This window comes from Phaseolus vulgaris, chromosome 2 (assembly GCF_051622355.1).
Source record: "Phaseolus vulgaris cultivar YP4 chromosome 2, ASM5162235v1, whole genome shotgun sequence".
Classification (NCBI taxonomy): domain Eukaryota; kingdom Viridiplantae; phylum Streptophyta; class Magnoliopsida; order Fabales; family Fabaceae; genus Phaseolus; species Phaseolus vulgaris.
Window position 1 is genome coordinate 3,219,081 of NC_143499.1, and position 20,769 is coordinate 3,239,849.

The window sequence follows — 20,769 nt, forward strand, 5'->3', positions numbered from 1 at the left end:
CGAAGGAAACTAACTTATAGTTTATTTGAACTGAACCAACAATTTTGACAAACTAAATTGAATTGTTTTCAAAATTCAGTTAATTGCAAGTTCGAACCAAACTGTTTTCACTTTCCTGCATAATACAGCAAAAGTTTCAGATCTTTTATAGTCACTTTGCCAATGGTGTATAATCCCACATAAATTGTTCAAATATTTTGAGGCAGTGAGTGGTTTGGTTTTGATAGAAGAGTTTCTACAAAACATTTAATTGCTCTGACCATTGCATGTTTAGATCTTTGGAGTCACATGCATCCTTAGATACTTCGAGTCAGATGCATCCAAGACAAAAGCTCCAAACTTTTAAAATGTGTGGTGTTTCTTTATGCACAACGTGAAGTTATGTCGGTAGTAAATAAGGTTTTAAAACAGAATTGAATTTTTAAGGCTTCAGTGATCACTGTTAGTAAGGATCTTCAGGATACAATATGAATTTTCCATAAATTTTTAAAAATCAGAATTAATAAGTTAATGTGAGATGTGGAAGATCAGAGGGCAAGTGGATGGAATCTCTCTTTATATAGGGAGAGGAATCAAGAAAATTGTTTCATTTTCGCAATTGAACCTAAAATTGTTGTGCACTTTCACAAATCACATTTGAACATTTCAGTTTTTCAATTGCAACAACGTTCTTCAATCTTCTGAAAGACTAGTAGTGCGGAGGCGTGAACGTTCTTGGTTGTGCGGCCATGATCTTGGGTGGAGAGGGCTACGTTGCGCTTCAAACGCGGAATTAGTATTTGCTGCACTTCCGAGATCTCCTCCAATGGCACTAAAAATTGCTAGGGTTTTTCTGTACACACCCTATTTTTTGTTTTGCAATATTTGTTCATATATTCATATGGTTTTACAACAATCCTCTCCATATAGTGTAAAAGATAAAACATGGAGATAAAGAAAGAAAAAGAAGATTTTGGGTTCATCTAAGATATAATGCCAGAGTTGGTATATCAAGCTATATGAATCAATTTTGGATTGATGAACTTAACACATTGTGTAGTTGGTATAGCAAGCTATATGAACTAAGACACCTAGTATGTGTTAGAGGTTTATCAATCACAATATACCCCACATTACTTGTTGTGTATCGTTGTGTTGCGCTTAGTAGACCATGCGCGTGTCTGGTATTCATGAGTGCTATAGAGATCTCGCCAAAATCTCATACAAGCGATTCCACTTGACACTCATATGGTTGATTTCATCAAGTGTATGCTGCAAATCATACACCATCCATAAGGGATAGGAAAATCATTAAAAATGTATTAATTGTTAAAACTCTTTTACCTTATAATTAAACCACAAAGTTTATGCTCTCGATAATGTAGTGTCTAGCATTTTCACACACACCATAGGAACGGACAAAATTGATCTTAAATCAATTTTAGTGCTAGCAAAGCTCACAAATGACTTGTTTTTACCTATAAGAACCTTATTCATGGGATCTCCATTCACAAAGGTTGGGTTTTCATCATTTATTTGTTTACAAATGGCTTAAGTCTCAATTTTCTCGATATTTCTAAAATCAATTTTCACCTTAAGAATTTTGTTAGAAGCCAAATTTCGTTTTGATTTGACATAGTTAATAAAGATTGTTTCACTCTTTAACGGCTGCTTCACCTAATTATGAGTCTCTGTTTTAAAATGTATCATTCGTTTTTGAAAATCTTATTTTAAAAAATAGTTTTAAAAAATTCTGAAAAACGTTTTTCCAAATATGCTTAATTTCTGGAAATGGGTGTTCAGAAGATCCCAGAAAATATACACGTTTTAGAAATAATCTTATTTCGAAAAATACTTTTCAGAAATTCTGGAAAACGTTTTTCTGGAATATACTTATAGATTCTGGAAGGGGTATATTCCAAATAAAAACATCCACAAGTCATTTAAAAAAATAAAATTATTGTTAATCCATAAGTCATTTTAAAAAGGTAAAATTATCTTTTTGAATATTTATGGGATGTAGGAAGAATTTTGATGGGTGCCAGAAGAAACCTTAAAACGTTCACGTATCCACCATTCTTTCCCTAAGATGCAGCAAATTACGAACCAGCACTACTTTTTTATGAAGCCGTATTAAAGACTGAACCAATAATAAACAAAAACTTTCTTTTGTGCAACTTTTACTTGGATGTCTATTCAACTGTTTGTAATGTTAGCCTATTTTTATCTGGTGATATAGAAATAGTAGATAAATAAATTTAAGAAAATTATTTAAAATAAAAATAGACTAGACAAAAAATAATCTAAATTAAATGATACAATTTTGTGTGAATAAAAATAACAAGTCTTAAAAATATAAGATTTTCTATTCATTCGAAATAAATAAAAAGTATAAAATACATTCATATAATGTTTATCTGTTATTAAAATTCTACAACTTCTCATAATTGAAAATGCATAACATGGACTTATTATTTTCTTCTGCTCTTTGAAAAAGGAAGAAGAAGTTACTTGTAGCAAAATAGTTAAGTGGCTATTCTTAATATACAATTCTTTACATAATTTCACAAACACCAACATAATACGCACCCGTAAGCACACATATTAAAATAAAATATAAATTATATATATATTATTTGAGTTCTTAATAATATTATATGTTGACAATAAATTCTTTTGACCTTATTACATAAAGATGTAATCATGATAACTTTATCGTCATTATAACTAATTAAAAGATAACAATAAGACAAAAAATAAAAAAATACGAAGGATCAAAACTAAAGAAGAAAATAAAAATGAAACCAAAATGAGACTAGATATTATAACTAATATCTCCATTTTAAATAATATAACAAAACCAAAAAAACACATTCATCGATTTCTTGTGCTGTTTTAATCGTCCCAAACAAATAAAGAACAATTGTAAAGTAAACACTTCAATGCTTAAACTTTTTCTTTTCAAAATAAACTTGGCTATTATTGTTGTTACATGAAGCTTCCTAAAACTGGTAGATTTGTTTGATTCTCTTACAAGGTTGCTATATTTAATTATTCTTTTTGAGTGGTCTGTTACTACGAGGTTTTGTATTCTACTTTCATTGTTCATACCACCTTTTTAATAAATAGCTTTTCTCTAAACAAGACAAAAAACAAAACAACTCATTCCTGCACCCAGTGAACATGAAAATATATTTTGAATAGGAGTGCCAGATCAAAATATATTTTGAATTTAATATTTTAAAATACATTTTCATATTTATGTTTGAGGAATTTTTTTGAGATTAGGCTTTTCATTACATTTTTTTGGAATAAATTTTCCGGATTATGTTTTTAAACCAGTGAATATCACTTAAACTTCAAATATACATTAACATAAATGATTTAATTTAGTCCTTATTTGTGAGGTTCTCATCACACAAAACTAGAGAATAACTTTTTGTGATTAACTAAAAGTTAGAAATAAAATTATGAGCTCGCAAAAACTACGGTTCAGTACAATTTAAATAATCCGAAAACTATTTTGCTTCACCTTTTTCCATCACTCCAAAATCTTTTACTGAATAGAAATATAAAGCATAAAAAACAATTAACGTGAACGGTTCTTTCATGAAGCTTCCTCCGAAACCATTGGCTTGTTATTGACGTTAGGTACGGTGAAGGTACTAATTTCATTTGTTTTTTTAAAGTGGTGAATCTACTGTTTAAATTTTGGCATTCTTTACATTATGATATACTCCTTTTAGATGTAATATCTGTTCAGCTTAACTCAACTTCATAAAACCGGTTCAATGAGATGATGTTTGCACCCACTTATATAATAGGAAAGACTCTAATCGATGTGGGATTTCCAACAATATCTTTTAACATCTGTTAACCGAGTTTTAATGAAACAAGAGCATGATTTCTAATACCAAAACGACTAAATACCACCAAAATGTTTATAATGCATTTCATTGAGGATAAAATTTTTGCTTTTGGTTGGAGTTTCATCTTATAGTACCTTTAAATTGGTGTTGTCATTTTATATGAACCTTCCTTGCAGATAAAATATAAATTTTGATAAAAAGATAGTAACAAGGATTACTACAAATTGTCTTTTCAATGACCATACAATTTTAAGAAACTAAAAGGCACTATAAAGGAATCTTCTACTATTGTAGATTCTATACACAACAAATGGAGTTTTGGCAACAGGTATGGAAGCAATAACATGTGAAAACCAAAATTAAACACCTCTCAAAATTCATTTAATTAGAAATATAAAAAAAAAGTTACTTAAGGGGCCAAAGATACTTATATATGTATATATATGTAAACACAAGATGGTGGTACTGAAGAATGCACTCCTCAATTTTCACAATTTCCTTCCTCAAAAACAACAACAACAACAACTAAGGAGCATAGCATTGCCCTTACTATTCCAATTCCTAGATTCTGCTCTCTGGCTATTCTCACCTTGCATGCATGGCTACAGTTGTGAAACGCAAGACTTGTTCAATTGCTGCATCAACATGGTTGGTCTTGTGCATCCTTACTATGATCTGCAGTGTTAGTTTAGCAGATCGAATGTTGAAAGAAAAAGAGTTGGGAAATGATGGTAAGAAAGAGAGACAAGGAGTTCTTGAAGCCATTGCAAATTTCTTGTGGGAGGAGGGAAAGTCTTCCTATGAACCAGTTTGGCCGGTTAGTTCATCAAACACATCAATACATTATATAGTATAGTACTTTGTTGTTTTTTTCCTTGAAATGTTGTCCTTTTACAATCTGAGATGTGCATGCTTTGTGCTGGTGGTAGAGCAGAACATGAAATTTGGTTGGAGAATTATAGTAGGATCCATCATTGGATTTTCGGGAGCTGCATTGGGAAGCGTTGGAGGGGTAGGAGGTGGAGGAATTTTTGTGCCTATGCTCGCTTTGATCATTGGCTTTGATCCCAAGTCTTCAACTGCCATTTCTAAGTGTTAGTCTCTACTATCTAGCTTGGTTTATTGCAACATTAGGTTTCTGGATTCTTGACATTGTAGCTTTGATTTCATAACCTCAGGTATGATAATGGGTGCATCAGTATCGACTGTATACTACAATCTGAGACTCAGACACCCAACACTGGACATGCCGCTTATAGACTATGACTTGGCTTTGATTTTCCAACCTATGCTGATGTTAGGAATAAGCATTGGTGTTATATGTAATGTCATGTTTGCTGATTGGATGGTCACAGTTTTGCTTATCATCCTATTCGTAGGTAATAACTATTTAACAACATTATTAACATCTGATTGTTGGAGATCCACGTTGATTAGAGATTAAAATATTTCATAATATATAAATAGTTGTAATCTAACTTCATATACATCTTAATATGTTATCAGAATCATTTTGAACCGTGTTTGGTGGGTTTATCAGAATTTTATAAAAGATTCAAAAATTAACAGAAGAATGTGTACAGAAGGTGAATTAGGAGTATAGTTAAAAAGTCTTTTGGCAAACGACACTCTTTCATATTTTAAATATGATATGTTGGTTTATAAGAATAAATTTTGATAAAAAGAAATGTATATTTTTCAGTCTATGTAATTACATTGTTGTATTTGCCACTGCTTCATAATCAATTGAAGCTGCAGATGACATTAATGCCTTATTTATATTTTTCTTGGTTGCTTATGCTAATTTGGAAATAATCGGTGTCAGCCACATCAACAAAAGCTACATACAAAGGCATAGACGCATGGAAAAAGGAAACAATCGCAAAGAAGGTAAATTCACCTTATTGCACTTCTTGAAACCTTGAAGTTGTGTCTCAGACCTTCAGCATAATTATATGAATACTATGCTACTTGACTTTCAGGAAGCATCCAAACTGCTGCAGGCAGAACCAGAATCCGGTGGTAAGCACTTAATAATATTCAGAAGAACCTTTCAGAAACTATGTGTGGAAGATGATTTCAAAACTGAAAACAACAAAACCCCGTAGGAAATAGAGAGGAAAAAGGATCCAAATTCCAACAATAAGATTTATCAGATAAAATTTAAAGTAAAAGAAAATCTCTTCAACATTCATGGTTGTAACTTGTAAACCATTTATTGCAGATGACTACAAGTCAATACCAAGTGGTCCAACTGATGCACTATTTGAGGAGGTAATACCAAGGTTTTTCAAGTCATTTCCACTGCGTTCGATTCATAGTTTATCTAACTTTTTGCACTGTACAAAATTTTCATATGCAGGCCCCTTTACTAAAAAACATATATTGGAAAGAACTATCACTCCTCGTGTATGTCTGGGTGGCTTTTTTCATTGTTCAGATTGTTAAGGTAATCAAACCATTACATACGGTTTAATTTTCTGATTCCTTAGTCACACACATGCAGCTGAATAATAAATGCATTTCTGTGCAGGAATACAGCAAGCCCTGCTCCATCCAGTTCTGGATTCTTAATTTCTTGCAGGTAAGATATCTTCTACTACATATTTGGGTTCTGCATATCATATGAGTTTCAGCAATAGACAATCATTTGGTTTTATGGCTATAAGAATCCGTGAATAAAGACAAATGAACTCTAATATGCTAGCAAAATGTATCAATTCCAACAAATTGGTTTAGAAGGCACAAGAGGTGTCATGAAACTAGATAACAATAAACACTGATTGCTTTGTTAATGGTAATAAAAAAACTATAATATATAGCATGCATAACGGTTCATCCTAGAGACCTACTTAGGAGCACCGTATAAAATTAGTCATCAAACCATCAAACAACTATTAGCTTTTTCATATATGTAACTTTCTGCAAAATGACACGACAAAGACTAAGTGATATATTTGATTTGCCAATACAAGGTTCCTATTGCGATCTCTGTTACACTTTTTGAAGCCATAAGCTTGTACAAAGGAACTAGAGTGATTGCATCAAAGGGAAAAGAAATCACCCATTGGAAGATTCATCAGATTTGTCTCTACTGTTCCACTGGAATAATGGCTGGTATGGTTGGTGGACTGCTTGGTCTAGGAGGTGGGTTCATTTTGGGACCATTGTTTCTAGAATTGGGAATTCCTCCTCAGGTACCCTCTTCACCCTTCTTGTGTATTCACCATCTTAAGAATTTCCTAAGAACAATCTCACAAGAAAAATACAACTTGGATTAAAGATTTGTTCTTTGCATTGTAGGTAGCAAGTGCTACATCAACTTTTGCTATGGTTTTTTCATCCTCCATGTCAGTAGTGCAATACTACTTGTTGGATCGTTTCCCAGTACCGTATGGTAAGTGGCAATCAAAATGTGGACTGAAGCAATTTCACTTGCTGCTAATTTTATGAACATCCAAATTGTTTATGAATTCATTTACCTCTTTGCTTCAGCTTCCTACTTTGCTCTGGTTGCAACCTTAGCTGCCTTCACTGGTCAGCATGTGGTGAGAAAGATAATTGTGGTTCTTGGCCGAGCATCCATTATCATCTTCATACTAGCATTGACCATTTTCATCAGCGCACTAAGTTTAGGTACTTTCTGTGATTTTAATTGAAATACATAGTTTTTTGTTTCATCATTTCACTTCTAATTTTAATGCCTATTTCTCGTGTTATATGTGTATCACAGGTGGCGTGGGAATAGAGAACATAATCGAGAAGATAGAAAAACATGAGTATATGGGCTTTGAAGATCTCTGCGCGTCTTACTAGAACTACTATATAGAATAACATTATTCGAAAGAGTCACCTATTTTAGTCCATTTAATTCAAGCAACGAGAAGATTGTGTTTTTATCTTACTTTCCTTTGTCTCAATGTTGATGTTAAGCATTTCACTTTGGTTTCTGAAAAATCATTTACAACTTATGAGGCTCCCACACTTTTTTTAAATGGACGTATCCGTGTCAGACACGTATCGGTGTCGACACTCGTACGACGTTCGTAGGACACTTATCGGTGAAGCGTTCAATTCAAAAAATATTTATTGGATTTTTTAAAATTCTAGCACGGTTCTAACACAATTTTAAAAGGTATAAATATAATAATTTTCTAAAAACTCAAATTTATTGTATAAATTTTTATTATGATTATAATAATAAACAAATTTTTTTGAACCAGTCATGAAAAATATCTTCCTACTCACAAAATAAACTAAAACATACTTTTGCACATAAATATTTATTTTCAATTTATATAATTCAAAATTATATAATATATAGATTCGTGTCCCCGTATCCTACATCTTAAAGATTATACAAATTTTCGTGTCCGTATCCGTATCGTGTCAATGTCCGTATCTACAGATACATCATTAAAGACAAAATAGGAGGAAGTGGTGTGCCACGAACACAAAGCACTGGGGTATGTTCTCTGATAATTTAGACAACACATCTGACATATCATGGGCTATGAATGATGAAAATAAAATTTTGGCTTTGCTATTTTATTGGTTTATGCCTTTGATCAAAGTGAACACGTGTAATCCACCCAAGTTATCTTTTTTAAAAACAGTCAGTTCAAGGTCATTTCCATCTTAATAATACAAATATTTTTCATTTTTATCCCTCAGCAAGTAGTATTGTAACCTTTGTAAAAATAAACATTTATACCTTAATAGTTTTAAGCCAATGGATTTGTTTTTAGAATTATCCTTTAATATTATAATAACTATATCTTTTTTTCTTTAAACATAGAAGAAATATTTTTTAGCCTCACATATGGTAGTTATACATATAGGAACAACAAATTTCAAGAAATAAGAAATGATAGATTGAAGTTTTATTTTTTCAAAGAGTACAAATAAAATGTCTTAAATTCACTTAAACAACTAGTTAAGAGATATCATTAATCAAATCACTTTATTACAATGAGGTAACAAGTATTTATAAGTTATATCAATTTAACAAATCTCTAAATGTTACACAAACTTACAAATCTCTCTATGTTACATTTGTTTAATCTCTCCTATAGATTAAGAACTCACAAAGGATTATAACACTTTTAGAGAGAACACAAATAAATACCGCAAGGGTATAACTTAGGGTTTAAGGTATAACTTCATAAAGTAAATAACTAGAATACGTAACACTCAATTTAAAAGACGCTCAAAAGCTTGATAAAATTGTAACACTTGTATTTGCAACAAAATTTATTGTCGTGCTTGTATTTTCATCTTCAACTTCAACCCTTTACATAACTTTTTGAATATGACCTATGAAGCTCGAAAAAACTAAGCTTAGAATTTGCAATATATTTATGATTGCATGTTTTCGTCTTTTGTAGGATTGAATCACATAATGGAAACATTGAATTTCAATCTTTCATAGTATTCTTGTTTTGAATATGTTTAAGGAAACAATTAAAAAACATTTACAACGAACATAAATAATTATAGCAAAATCAATAAAATTATTTTGTCCTCATATGAAACAATTATAAATAATTAATAAAATTTATTTATTAATATAATGTCATCTAAAATAATTATAACAAAATTATTTCCATATAGTGACATCATCTAGAACAATTGTAACATAATCAAATATTTTACATATAATTTATTGATTATCTGTCTAGTGAATTATAAAAAGTTTAGGTTATTTTAACCAACTATTTATTTGGTATCTCCACAATAACTAATTTGTAAATACTGAATATTTGTTTTTTTTAAGAAAATATTACTTAACTATTAATTTTTTTAACAAGATTATGGTGATGTATTTTTTATAACATATGTGTGATTGGATGGTTACAAAGTTGTGGTTCTGTCTTCAATTTTTCAAAACAAACAATTATTGTTGTTATCTTTTTCTCTCTATTTTTTTAAAACATCCCAATATTTTCAAAATCAAATGGACTATTAAATATTGAACGATGTCGATTCACATTTGATTGTTTTAATAATCATAGGACAGAAGATAGACTGATAATGATTTCATTATACATTAAGCAAAAAGTTAGTATAAATTTATGATTTTTTTTAGATAAGATTCAAATTAATATAAAAGACCATGTATCACATGTTTTAGGTAAAAATTATACTAAATAATCAAATAATAATAAATGTTTATTTACTGATAGATTTAAACATTTTTGGTACTATTAGTTTTTTATTTTTCTCAATAAAAAAATCATTTTCGTCTATTTCATTTAGAAATTTCTCTATAAGCTTTGAAATGGTAATCTTCAGTTAAATTAAAGAATCCAGTATGATCGAGATTCAAGATTTAGATTTTTAAGAAAACATGAAAGTTTGTAAATTATATATGTCACGATTTTAAAAAGAACTCGTTGAAGTATGGAGATGATAGTGATTTTTTTTTGGGTGTGTTTGTAGTATTTTCTTTATCATTAAAATGAAAACTCTATAAAAAAAAATCAATGCACTTGTTTTTCTTTATTTATAATTTTTCATCAAATTATATTGTCCATCATGTATAAAGTCATACAACTATAGACCGATGACAAATTATTTTATTGTGTGTGTTTGGATTTGGAAAGAGAATTTGAGATGAAAAATATATAAGAATTTGACTTAAAGATTGTTAGATTGTTTGAATTAAGGGATATTATAGTAAATTTGTAAGAATGTTTTATTAAAGTTTGTGAGTATGTAATAATTGAGAAAAAAGTTAAAATTATTTAAAAAATGAAAAATATAAATTTATAATATACTTTTATTATTGAAAAAATATTTGAATAATAAATTGTGAAGTATATTTTTTTAAAATTTTAATTAATTAAATTTTTGTAATATATAATATTCGTAATTGTTAGTATTTTTTTAATGAAAATTAAGATTATATATGTAGAAATTAAAAATTGTTACATAAATAATAAAAAGTAATATTTTATATTTAATGTATGATTGCTTATTTCAATTTATATGCAATCAAACAATAAAAGAAAACATTATATCCAGTAACCAACTTACTTAAAACCACCATTTCAGCACCTTCAAACACGTCGTCGTGTGAATAAATTACATCATTCTCAAGCACTCTATGTGTTTGCTGCATGAAAACTCTGTCTTCCATAGTGTTAAAACCTACTATCATACATGCGAAGAAAGAAAGATAAAAATGTACTTGTCCTAACACTAAGGTATCTTTCCTTGCAAGATAATGATTTATTTGCATCTGAGTGATCACAAGCAAATTCAGAGTGCTCCTAATTCTCTTCTAGTGTCCTTTTTGCCCTTTAGATGTGTATTATACGAATATGACCATAAATTGCTTTCCCAAAAATTGCGCTCGAAAATTGAAGTGGAGGCTACGAACCATCAGAATGTGGCCAACAACAGCACGCGTCATCCCTTTTCACGGAATTCGGGAACCGCTGGTTAGCACTTCCCACAACCACGTTCAATAAATGACCACACTCTATTCTAGCCTTCTACGTTTTCACGTACAAATACAAAAGTGGTTCTGGTAGTAAATATCGCCAAAACCAGGGTGCAATATTTCAATTCCATTTTCCCGCCCAATTCCATGCGCCATCAATAAATAAAACCCAAAATAAAATAAAAAAAATTCCTCTCTTTTTTAATTGGTTGTTGCTTCATTATACACCAGTTTCCCGGTCATTTTCGTCTTCCCAACTTCTCAGAGTCCCAACTCTTCCGTTTTGCCCCTTCCATTTCTTCATCGTTTTCTCTCCCAGGTATCGTATCGCAACCCTAACGCTGTTGCTTCTGTTATTTACTCCATTGTTCGTGTTTTTGTTCGGTGATCGTATACGTTTTTAGGGTTTGAAATGGAGATGAAGGACAAAGTGAATAATGAGGATCTTGCTGTGGAGTCTCCAACTTCGGTTCTCGAAGACGAGGTCTGTTATGATGTGCTTCCTCTCTCTCTCTCTCTCTCTCTCATTTCTCCATGTAAATAATTTCCAATCTAGCACTAACCTGAAGAGTGACAATGAAGAAGGCCGTTGTTTCTCTGACGCCGTCGCACTCGCACACAACGTGCTCTTATTGTGAATTATTTGTTTGGACCAGTTATTTATTGACCATAACTTGCATTTTGTATTGTATGCTTTATTTGAACTGTCCTTTTTTATGAAATCCTATTTGGCGCTGTATGTAGTGTTAAAACTTATTCCGCTTTTGTTCTTGTATCGATAATATAGGAATGTTTTGTTTTTGTTTTATTGACTGTGACTCGCGTCATGTAATGTCAGCTTCAGTTGGACGAATAGTGTTTGTCGTCGTTTGGCGTTACAGAATAGTTTTAAAACTTTGTCGTTTTTGTTATGCTGATAGAGGTTTATGTTGTTTGTGCTATATTTGTTTTTGATTTGGTATAAATTGGTTTTGATCGGTCTTTGATTTTTGTTCCTTTATTTTCAAATGGAAAGGATGTTTGTGCCCCCAAAGACGAGGTTAAGTTGGAAGAAGAGTTAATTGCTGATGTGAAAGACGATGGCTCGTCTATTGTATCGAAGACTATGGCAGAGGAGGAAGAGAAGTTACTTAAAGCTAGGATTAAGGAAGAGGAGGTGCAGTGTGGGGAGGCACCTGACCTCAGCGACACACAGTTTAACAAATTGGATGAGCTTTTGACTCAGACCAAACTGTACTCTGAGTTTTTGCTGGAGAAAATGGATGACATCGCACTTGTACTATTCCACTCTCTTGTGCTCTTTTTCTGTGACAACTTTTAATGCATGCTGATTTGTTCTTCTTGTTGCATTGCTCTTATTCTTTGAATATTTGTTACTAGACTGTGGATGAACAAGTGAAAGTGGAAGAGCTAGAGAGTAATCCTTCTGCAAAGAGGGGACGTGGATCGAAGAGAAAAGCTGCTTCCCAGTGCAATACTGTCAGTACACTGTGCTCTGGTGCATCTAAATTGTTTTCACGTAAACTGGCATGCCACTGTATATCATTGGTTCTATGCATACAGGAGTTGTAAAATTGACTTTAGTTAGATGTAAAGTTTATCAGATAGTGTTTGGTAATTGGTTTAAAGTCACAAAACACGACCATTTTTCTCCCTTCTTTATAAGCAAAGTTTTATGAGCAGCTTTATTTTATGTTGTTAACATGTTCTATTAATTTCCATTGCTTGCATCCAGTTTGAGCTATTTTGATCATTAGTGTGTTTTCACGTTTGTAATTACTTTAGAGGAGGGCCAAGAGGGCAGTTGCTGCCATGCTAACAAGATCTAAAGAAGGTGAGGGGACTGTAGATATGAAAATGACCGAGGAAGAAAGAGTTGAGAAGGAGCAGAAAGAGCTCATGCCTTTACTGACAGGGGGGAAATTGAAGCCTTATCAACTGAAGGGTGTAAAGTGGTTGATTTCCTTGTGGCAAAATGGATTGAATGGGATTCTTGCGGATCAAATGGGTCTTGGAAAGACAATCCAAACGATTGGATTTCTCTCTCATCTAAAAGCAAAAGGTCTGGATGGGCCATACATGATAATTGCTCCTCTATCAACCCTCTCAAACTGGATGAATGAGATTTCTAGGTGGATAAGAAAGTTATTTATTGAAAATTTTAGCTGCATAATTATTGCCATGATAACAATTATTATTATTATTATACATGTTTTTTTTTTATCTTTTGACCAATAGTTATTATTTTGAATAAACGGAATAGGTTTGCACCATCACTTCCTGCCATTGTCTACCATGGTGGCAAGAAGGAGAGAGATGAGATCCGAAGGAAACATATGCCTACTAAAACAATTGGCCCAAAATTTCCCATAGTCATAACTTCTTACGAGGTTGCATTAAATGACGCTAAGAAATATTTCAGGTCATACAATTGGAAATATCTCGTTGTTGATGAGGTAAATAAATTCACTTGAATGTGCAAAATGTTTTGTTTGTCCAATGTATTGAGTGAGCAATATTTTAATTAGAAGTCTGTATGTTTCTGTTGTTCTAACTAGATTTTTGGCCTTTGAAGGGACACAGGCTCAAAAATTCAAAATGCAAATTAGTGAAGGAGTTGAAATACATAAAAGTTGAAAACAAGATTCTTCTAACTGGAACTCCTCTTCAGAATAACCTGGCCGAATTATGGTCTCTATTGAACTTCATTTTGCCTGATATTTTTGCATCCCTTGAAGAATTTGAGTCATGGTTAGTATTGTTTTCTTAATGGTTTGATGATGTGCCACCACTGAATGGAGATAGTTGAAAATCTGATGCCCTATGATTTTTATGTCTTATATTGGGCTAATGAAAGCTTTTATATTCTGACTCGGCATATGGAATGTAAACAATGTGGACCAATTCCTCTATACTTCAATAATTTTTCCTGTTTGATATATTGTCAGGAAAAAGTTCATGAATTTGTTTAAATCATTATTTTGAATGCTTCCTCAACTTTAGTTTCCTTTTCCCCTGAATCTGTTGTGTCCTACCCCTACCCATGTTTCTGCTGGCTTGTACCAAATTTAATTTTGCAGTCTGTTTGTCTTATTTTTTCCAACCAGTTGCTTGTGTGTCTTTGTTATTATGTTGCTCTTTTCTATACGAACAATAGCTTTTATGTCATTTGACAATATTGGTTTTGGTTTGATGCTAATGAAAACACTATTTATGCATTTGTTTTACTTTTAATATAATTAAATTCCTTGTAGGTTTAATCTGTCAGCGAAGGGCAATAATGAAGCAACCAAGGAAGAACTGGAAGAGAAACGGAGATCCCAAGTATGCACTCCAAACTTTCTTTTGTACTACTTGTCCATTCTAATAATATGAACTGTAAGGCTACACGTGACATATTCATCTGCAGGTAGTGGCAAAACTTCATGCTATTCTTCGACCCTTTCTTCTGCGTAGGATGAAGTCTGATGTTGAGATTATGTTGCCAAAGAAAAAAGAGATTATTATCTATGCAAACATGACGGATCATCAGAAGAATTTGCAGGATCATTTAGTTAATAAGACGTTGGGAAACTATTTAGAAGGAAAGATGTCAAGCGGTTAGTTCTGCCTCCAGTTTTTGCTATCATGTTATGAAAACAAGGTTTTCTCTCAACTCCCTCATTATATTAATATAGATCTGTATCACATTACTTTACTGCAGGACGCCCTGTTCCTGGAGGTACGATTCGTAATTTGGTTATTCAGCTTAGGAAAGTGTGTAACCATCCTGATCTTCTAGAATCAGCTTATGATGATACATGTAAGTATCGTGCAATTGAGTGGATTTACTTATTTCAAGATCTATTATTCTTATCCAAGCTATGTTTTTCTGTTTGGACAGCTTGCTATCCTCCTTTAAATGAGATAGTTGAACAGTGTGGAAAATTCCATTTGCTTGATCGATTGGTGGAACGTTTATTTGCAAGGAATCACAAAGTATGCTTCAGAGTGCTGTGTCTACATTTTCCCATTACCTTGTTACTAAGTGTCTACTTACATGCTGCTGCATTTGCTAATTGTTATCAGGTTCTTATCTTCAGTCAATGGACTAAAGTGTTGGATATAATGGATTATTATTTTAGTGAAAAAGGCTTTGAAGTTTGCAGGATTGATGGTTCTGTGAAACTGGATGAGAGGAAACGACAGGTTTGTACCAATGCACGAATAACACAACACAATATAATAATTCAATTCACGTTTCTGATTTTTTTTTTCATTTTTTTCTTGTATTTTATTTTAGGTTATGAATATTTTATATTGCATAGTCCTTCAGTTTCTTCAATATATACGTCTGTTCTGTCATTTTACTGAACTGTTTGGTTGTGCTTTTTTAAGTGTTTTTCTTAAAGAAAATATGTTTAAAACTCTCATAAATATTTTAAAAAAAATGTAATCAGAGAAGTATGAGCTTTTCTCGGAAGCTAGAAAGAGTAGCTTCTGAACATAATGTCACTACCACGAAAGCACTGTTTCAAATATTACTTATATCCTAGATAACAAGGAGATTAAAGGTTTTTACATTTGTCTGGCGATCATGGTATATTAAATTTGTAATGACAGCCTTCTGCTCTCTGTCTTCTTATCTTTGTTTTTTTTGAGCATCAATTATTCCAGTAAAAGTGAAGCATTATTGGTAATTTCTATTTTAGTTAACATAGTATTTGTAGATAAGCTTTTGATCAAGAAGCTTTAAGCCTGTTATCATTTGCAAATACTGTTCTTAGTCTCCAATCGTTGTTAACTCGTCTGCCCATGAACAGATCGAGGACTTCAACGATGCAAATAGCAATTGCAGAGTTTTTCTTCTTTCTACTAGGGCTGGTGGATTGGGAATCAACCTCACTGCAGCTGATACTTGCATTCTTTATGACAGTGACTGGGTACTGTTTGACATATCTTTGTTCTGTGTTTTATATATTTGCTTTACTGTTTTATTTATAATACACATTTTTTTGAGTTTCAGAATCCTCAGATGGATTTACAAGCCATGGATAGGTGTCATAGAATTGGTCAAACAAAGCCTGTTCATGTCTACCGGCTCTCAACTGCTCAATCTATAGAGGTACTTCATTATTGCATCGGGCTCAGTCTTTAGTGTGGCTTGTTATAGGGATGGATATGACAGTCTATTTACAGGATCGCATGTTGAAAAGAGCTTTCAGCAAATTGAAGCTTGAGCATGTAGTGATTGGGAAAGGACAGTTTCATCAAGAACGTACAAAAACTGTCAATAGGGATGACATAGAGGTTTGTATTTTAGCCATTGCTATCCAATGATTTATTTTTAATTTCTCCATTGTTTGTTAGAAGTACAAATGAATTTGCTGTCCACTGCGTGCCTTTGGTGTTTAAAGATTTTTGCAGTCAATATTTCCTTTACATGGCCAAAATTTTGACCGGATGAACATGGGTTAGCTTAATCTAAAATTTAGTGGAAATATATAGTGCAGTTGAAAATTTTGCATTTTATTATTGGATTTATTTGTTGAGACTTTCCTATAGCTTGTCTTAATTTGTTCTTTGTGCATAATCGAACTTTAGGAAGAGGATTTTTTGGCATTGCTTCGTGACGAAGAAACAGCCGAAGATAAAATGATTCGAACAGATATTAGTGATGAAGACCTGGAGAAGGTCTTGGATCGCAGTGATCTTATTATCGTCAACAACTCAGACGATGGTAACTCGAAACCTCCATGCAGTACCATTCCTCTTAAAGGGCCAGGGTGGGAGGTGGTGATTCCAAATGCGGGTGGAGGCATGCTCTCTACTCTCAACAGCTAGTTTGTGGTCACTATTTATTGGCCGCAGAGTTTTTAAAACTTTCTCTTTTTGGTGAGATGATATGGCATTTTGAGATGGTCTCATGTCACGGTGGTAACGCCCTGGAGGGTATTCATTTTTGTAGATACTTCTAACGGAACTATACGTTTAGAAATTATGCTACTCTTGCCATGTTTTTTGCGAGTTCCAATTGAATACTCAAATTGTTCAGTGGGCCAAAGGTCTTAGCTTGTCTTGGAATATCATTTTAAATGAAACTAGTGAATACAAGAAATGTGCCATATTTCTATTATATTAAAATGTTATAATTTTTAAAATTATCAAAGATGAATAATTTTACAAGGACAAAGTTGGAAATAGTCCAGAAGAATTAGGCAGTTACTTTTACTAAAAGTAAAGTTGTTTTAGTTAAATAAATAATAAAATTGTATAAACGAGAATGATACTGTGTAGTGATTTTTTTGTTTGGGTTGTGGGCTTATATTTTGGTAAATACGTATTGAATTTTTCGCAAATTCTTCCTCCATCATGTCAATTTTAAAATTTTCAAAACTACCCTCCTGCATCATATCAATTTTTTAAATTTCCAAAACTACCTTTATTCTAAATTAAAAAATCCAAAATAATAATTATAATGGAGAAATACATGGAAAAAAATTTCGAACACAAAACTAAAAATACATTCTGGATAAAAAATTTAAGAATTCAAAAATATGTTCCGAAAATTGAAATTTAAAATATTTCAAATAAAAGTTTCAAAAATAATTTTTCCCATTTTTGTGTAAAGTTATTTTCGTCATTTAGAAGGAATATTTTTGTCATTTTCTAGAGTCGATTGAGTGCATGTCGAAATTGATATGGTGGAGAAAGAAATTACCTGAATTTTTTTATTTATTTAAGAAAAACGAAGGATTGCATGAAAGAGAAGTAGTAAATTTTTTGCCTTCGTCTTTAATTAGAGGAAAAATATCCTCTATTTATATAACTTTATTGTGACCGAGTATACTATGTGTGTCCAATAGGAAGAGGTGCAGCTGTAAATAGAATCAAGAAAATGACGCATATTCTAGATTTCTTTTATCATCGGTCAGTATTAGCCGTGTTATTATTCTTTGATATACATGTAGGCTGAGATGGCTTTTGCTTCCTGCAACATAACAATTTTGAATTACATTATATCACAATGGTAAAATGAAATAGCCTCATTTAAATTTTAAAAAGGTGTTAGGGTTGTGTTGTTTCATTTAAAGAAATCCAAATTCAGAAGCTAATATTTATCTATTGGAATGCATTTTCTATAATGTAATTTTTTCCTCTCAGAATGATGTACTTTCCGTAATGCAAATATCTTCTCTTTTGGAATACATTTTCCATAACGCAAATTTTTCCTCTTACGGAATCACTTTCTTTAATACAAATCTCCCCTTTTTCAGAATGCACTTTTCTTAATTTTCCAAATTCGATTTCAAGATACTACTACCTTTGTTATTTTCATCCAAATTTCATATTCAATCACTCATTCTCACATCAATCACATAACCCAACCTTCTAATCACAACCATGATCTCCAATACACATTGTCGTTGCTCAGCCTTGCCTCCACCTTCACTAAAATCAACCACCGCCAAAAACCAAGCTACACACTCTATTCTCTTTCAAATCAGAATTACAAGGTTATTTTGGGCATTTAAACTTCTGTGTGGTGTAGGTACCAAAATATATATTGTAGGAAGTAAAAGTCGACTGAGTGGGAGACATGGTTGGGTGTGAGACCCAAGTTGTGATAAATAGAATGTGAGTGGATTTAGAAGTGAATTGATTGGAACTAATTGAAAGGTTGACTGCAATGTTATGCAAAATCATTATCACAATATAAGAGTTAAATACTCAACATAAACTTTAAAATCTTGCAGAAAAAGTGTAACAATAATCATTGTTCTATATTTGGCTTTAGAGTAACCTTTAGATATAATATTTATTGAGATAAATACTAAAGTTTGTCCCTAATTTTGATTTAAAAAGTTTATCAATCATTAGGAATTAGCATCACATGGAGACTAATTATGACTAGAAGTTGAAGGAGTAAGAGAAATTTAACTTGAAACATTACTCTCTTAACTTGAAGGAGTAAAAAAAAATTAATTTGAAACATTATTCTTAACTTGTACACCTGTAGTAAAAGAATTAATAATTTGATAATGTTTCACAGTGAAGCCAAACTCTATCTTAGGTCCTTCAATATTTTTCTAAGATTCAAATCATTGTTGAGGTTTTTGAATAAGTGTGGAAGAAATCCATGCTTTCCATGACATGTGTTAATTGTGTGTCTTGTTTTGGTAGAGTGGATACATATTTTGAGATTATTTTTCTCAACCAAAATTGCTCTTATTTTGATGTTATTAAAAGTTTCTTCTCTCCTGAAAAATCATATTTGAGGAATGAAAGACTATCCATAAGAAGGATTTAAGTCTTCGGAGTAGAATATTTGTATTTGTATTTTATGTATCCCTAATGAACTTAATGACTTGATCTTGACATTTGTATTTTATGTTGTTGATTGAAACATACAAAGTACATTTGATGACACAAGTGCATGGTGTGATAAGGACAAAAAAAAATCATCCTAAAGAATTTTTAACCAAATGAAATAATCTCTTACAACTAGTTTTTGTTTGAAAGAAAAAAACAAGTCTTGTAATTTTGCAAACTGAGCACATATCTTTGAGAAAATTCCATATGACAATGATAGTATGAATGTATATGACACTTTGATAGATGGTGGAGATAGAGATTTGTGAGTCCAGAAAAATAATCAAAATATTAATTTTTTAGGCTAAGAAAAACACCCATGTGTAGCAACTGAAGATTGTGCACTCAAATTAATAAAACTAATTTTGTTCTTCAATCTGAGACTCATTTAAATAAAGCAAAATCACTTGTGATATTTCTTTCCTTCAAGAATATTGTTAAAAATAGTGAGATCTGGGATGTAAAGGAAAGTAGATAATATGACAAATATGTATCTTAAATGGATCAACCATTGTTAACATAACAAACAAAACTCTTTACCATTTTAAAAAAAACAAAGGATTCTACAATTAAAAAATAATAATAAATTTGTTCTTTTCATTTGTAATCAAAGAAAAAAAAATACTTTATATATACAACTTTCTTCTAACCAAATGTATTCTATTGGATGGAAAAGAATTAAAAAAAAACAACATAAAAAACAATCTCAACAAAAGGCTGAAACGGAAAAGATTTGCTTATTTGTACAAACAAGAACTATTAAACAATTATATTTATATAGATATAAATTATTGTTTAATTGAATAATTCATAATCAAACATTATTGTGAAATGTATTTTCAGCATTAGTATAATCATTAATCATTACGTGTCATTAAAATAAACAAATTTAAGAGATAAAAATGATACTTTGAAGTCCACTATGATAACATCTTTTTTTTAAATGAAATTTTATGTTATGATTAAGTTTATTTCAAACATATCTTTATTGTAATTAAATATTAATAAACTGATTTACAAAGTTATTTAAATATTTTTTTTCAAATTGATATTAAAACCTTATATTTTATTAAAAGTCTTTTAAATCTCAAAATAATTGTCTTATTGAAACCTTAATTTTAC

At 31.3% G+C, this 20,769-nt stretch overlaps 2 protein-coding genes across 2 annotated transcripts; both read left to right on the forward strand.

Moving 5' to 3' along the window:
• The first annotated feature begins 4,099 nt into the window (after positions 1-4,099).
• LOC137810214 (sulfite exporter TauE/SafE family protein 3) lies at positions 4,100-7,752 on the forward strand. Its single transcript, XM_068611373.1, has 12 exons — positions 4,100-4,665; positions 4,783-4,942; positions 5,027-5,227; positions 5,674-5,738; positions 5,831-5,870; positions 6,073-6,122; positions 6,211-6,297; positions 6,382-6,432; positions 6,824-7,045; positions 7,152-7,245; positions 7,344-7,484; positions 7,582-7,752. The coding sequence occupies exons 1-12, from the start codon at positions 4,447-4,449 to the stop codon at positions 7,662-7,664; spliced, it is 1,413 nt and encodes a 470-aa protein (XP_068467474.1). The 5' UTR covers positions 4,100-4,446; the 3' UTR covers positions 7,665-7,752.
• A 3,599-nt stretch (positions 7,753-11,351) lies between these two features.
• Positions 11,352-17,338, forward strand: CHR1 (chromatin remodeling 1). Its single transcript, XM_068611374.1, has 16 exons — positions 11,352-11,614; positions 11,700-11,779; positions 12,311-12,571; positions 12,676-12,774; positions 13,081-13,427; positions 13,559-13,751; positions 13,871-14,046; positions 14,550-14,619; positions 14,705-14,894; positions 14,999-15,097; positions 15,179-15,273; positions 15,364-15,483; positions 16,098-16,217; positions 16,301-16,399; positions 16,474-16,584; positions 16,879-17,338. Exons 2-16 carry the CDS (start codon positions 11,708-11,710, stop codon positions 17,116-17,118), a joined length of 2,292 nt encoding a protein of 763 aa, XP_068467475.1. The 5' UTR covers positions 11,352-11,614; positions 11,700-11,707; the 3' UTR covers positions 17,119-17,338.
• Positions 17,339-20,769: the final 3,431 nt, after the last annotated feature.

Bases quoted from the DNA above. Each gene is read 5' to 3' on its own strand.
- LOC137810214 (XM_068611373.1), top strand. From the start codon at position 4,447: ATGGCTACAGTTGTGAAACGCAAGACTTGTTCAATTGCTGCATCAACA. The intron at 7,046-7,151 runs GTACCCTCTTCA...TTTGCATTGTAG, and splicing joins AATTGGGAATTCCTCCTCAG to GTAGCAAGTGCTACATCAAC. The intron at 7,485-7,581 runs GTACTTTCTGTG...TGTGTATCACAG, and splicing joins CATCAGCGCACTAAGTTTAG to GTGGCGTGGGAATAGAGAAC.
- CHR1 (XM_068611374.1), top strand. From the start codon at position 11,708: ATGGAGATGAAGGACAAAGTGAATAATGAGGATCTTGCTGTGGAGTCT. The intron at 13,428-13,558 runs GTGGATAAGAAA...TAAACGGAATAG, and splicing joins TGGATGAATGAGATTTCTAG to GTTTGCACCATCACTTCCTG. The intron at 16,400-16,473 runs GTACTTCATTAT...GTCTATTTACAG, and splicing joins CAACTGCTCAATCTATAGAG to GATCGCATGTTGAAAAGAGC.